The sequence below is a fragment of the Cicer arietinum genome, chromosome 6 (genome assembly GCF_000331145.2).
Source record: "Cicer arietinum cultivar CDC Frontier isolate Library 1 chromosome 6, Cicar.CDCFrontier_v2.0, whole genome shotgun sequence".
NCBI classification, from domain to species: Eukaryota; Viridiplantae; Streptophyta; class Magnoliopsida; order Fabales; family Fabaceae; genus Cicer; species Cicer arietinum.
This window is the reverse complement of record NC_021165.2, coordinates 69,234,726-69,236,850: the sequence shown is the minus strand read 5'-3', so window position 1 is coordinate 69,236,850 and position 2,125 is coordinate 69,234,726. Positions and strand designations below refer to the sequence as shown.

The window sequence follows — 2,125 nt, the reverse complement described above, 5'->3', positions numbered from 1 at the left end:
AAGTAAATATTTGGCCATGTGACATTAATATAGTCCACGTGGAATGACACAAGTTGAGGTCCAATTTGAGAAATTGAAAGAGTATTTTAAGTAGTAGTGACCAATTTACTTCTTCCCACATGAAAATAGTAGCAAACCAGACCCCACATCCCCTTATATAAACTAGATGGACACCATAACGCCTATGGTGTGAGTATTGTTCTATTTAATCTACACATTATACGAGTTTTGTTGTTGTTGCGAGCAACCACAGTTAGTGTGCTCTACATATTCTTGTCGGAGGTGATAACACCCAAAAAAAATAATGAACACCCTCACCAATCTTGACCTAATTAGAATTTGGAACATAGCAAATATAAACAAACAAACAAAATGACACATTATTATTAGGATGATTACAAATCACTCCAATATTTTATTTCAAATCACCCAATATTTAACATATTTCATTCAAAGACTATAAAACATCACATCAAAGTTACCATTGGATACACTTAAACCACACACTATTTTTCTCTTATGGCAATCTCACAGTCTTCTATTTCATTACTCATTATATTTTGTGGCGCTTGGTCTAGGTTCGAACTCTTCATTCACATGCAACTTCTTATTTTTATAATCATGACCGTCATACTTTGTAGCACTTGGTCTAGGTTCAAACTCACTATTTACTGGTAGTTTCACCATTTTATAATCATCACCGCCATACTTTGTAACGCTTGGCCTAGGTTCAAATTCAACGCTCACATACAACTTCCCACTTTTATAACTACCATCATCGTACCTTGTGACGCTTGGCCTAGGTTCAAACTCACTATTCACTCGTGACTTCTTATTTTTATAATCACCGCCGTCATATTTTGTAACACTTGGCCTAGGTTCAAATTCACTATTTACAGGTAGTTTCGCCATTTTGTAACCATCACCGTCATACTTTGTAGCACTTGGCCTAGGTTCAAATTCGGCACTCACATACAACTTCCCATTTTTATAACTACCATCGTCATACCTTGTGACGCTTGGCCTAGGTTCAAACTCATCATTCAGTTGTGACTTCTTATTTTTATAATAATCACCGTCATATTTTGTAACACTTGGTCTGGGTTCAAACTCACTTTTTAGATCACCATCATAACTTGTAGCACTTGGTCTTGGCTCAAAATCTTCAATCTTGCCATCATCACCAGAAGTTGAAATAGTGGGCTTTGATTCAAATTCTTCAGTGATCACCTTTTTCTCTATGATATTTAAGGTGTTTGTTATGGGATGCTGATCACATTTACCTTTAGCATGTTCTTCTTTGATCTTGTAGTTCTTCACAGGTTCTATCTCAGGTTTCAGTTGAAGAAGCCCTTCAATTCCCACTGGCATCTCTTCATCTTTCATAATAGTTTTCCAATACTCCTTTAGATCATTTCTCGATTCTATTGTAGCTGCAAACTTCTCCCAAATACAATGAGAAAATAAGGAAAACGAAAATGGTGGTTAGTCATACAGCATAGTAAACTCATCTCAATTAATTATAATTTTTTACATTAATAATTGTTTTTAGGAAACATCAATTGATTTGTTATCAAGTAATTAGATTAACGTTTGCCATAATTAATCAATGAAGTACTATAATAAAAAGGTGCTATATATTAAATAAATAAAAAGATGCTATATAGAAAGTACTAATTTTATTTTAATATTAACTAATTTATAATTTATACTCCATCTTCAATAACCAATACTACTGATAATAAAAAAAGTACTAAAAATAAAAACACACCAAGAAAAGGAAGAGGAAAATAAGAGCGGCTACAGCAGGTCTCATTTTCAAAGTAAAATCGAGGTTTCCTTCTTCTTTTTTGGGTCTATATGGATATATTGGATACATATTACAACTTCATATTTATAGAGCGTTTGATCAATAGTCACGGACAAAATGTGCATTTTATAATTATGTTTATTTAGTAAACAAATATATAATATAATTAATATATCATTTTGTAAAAAAATATATTATAATTATTTTATTAGTTTTCAAATATTTGAAGAAATATTTGTATAGTGTGGTCTTATACCAAAAGTAATGTGCAATGAGTTATTTGTATCATTCTATCTAGAGAATATGAGTTTTTTG

At 32.0% G+C, this 2,125-nt stretch overlaps 1 protein-coding gene across 1 annotated transcript; it reads right to left on the bottom strand.

Annotated features, from left to right (window-relative positions):
- Positions 1-303: 303 nt before the first annotated feature.
- LOC101495589 (uncharacterized) lies at positions 304-1,841 on the bottom strand. Its single transcript, NM_001309660.1, is given in 2 exon segments — positions 304-1,440; positions 1,772-1,841. Coding segments are annotated over 2 exon segments (939 nt in total). The 5' UTR covers positions 1,817-1,841; the 3' UTR covers positions 304-546.
- Between the last annotated feature and the right edge of the window lie 284 nt (positions 1,842-2,125).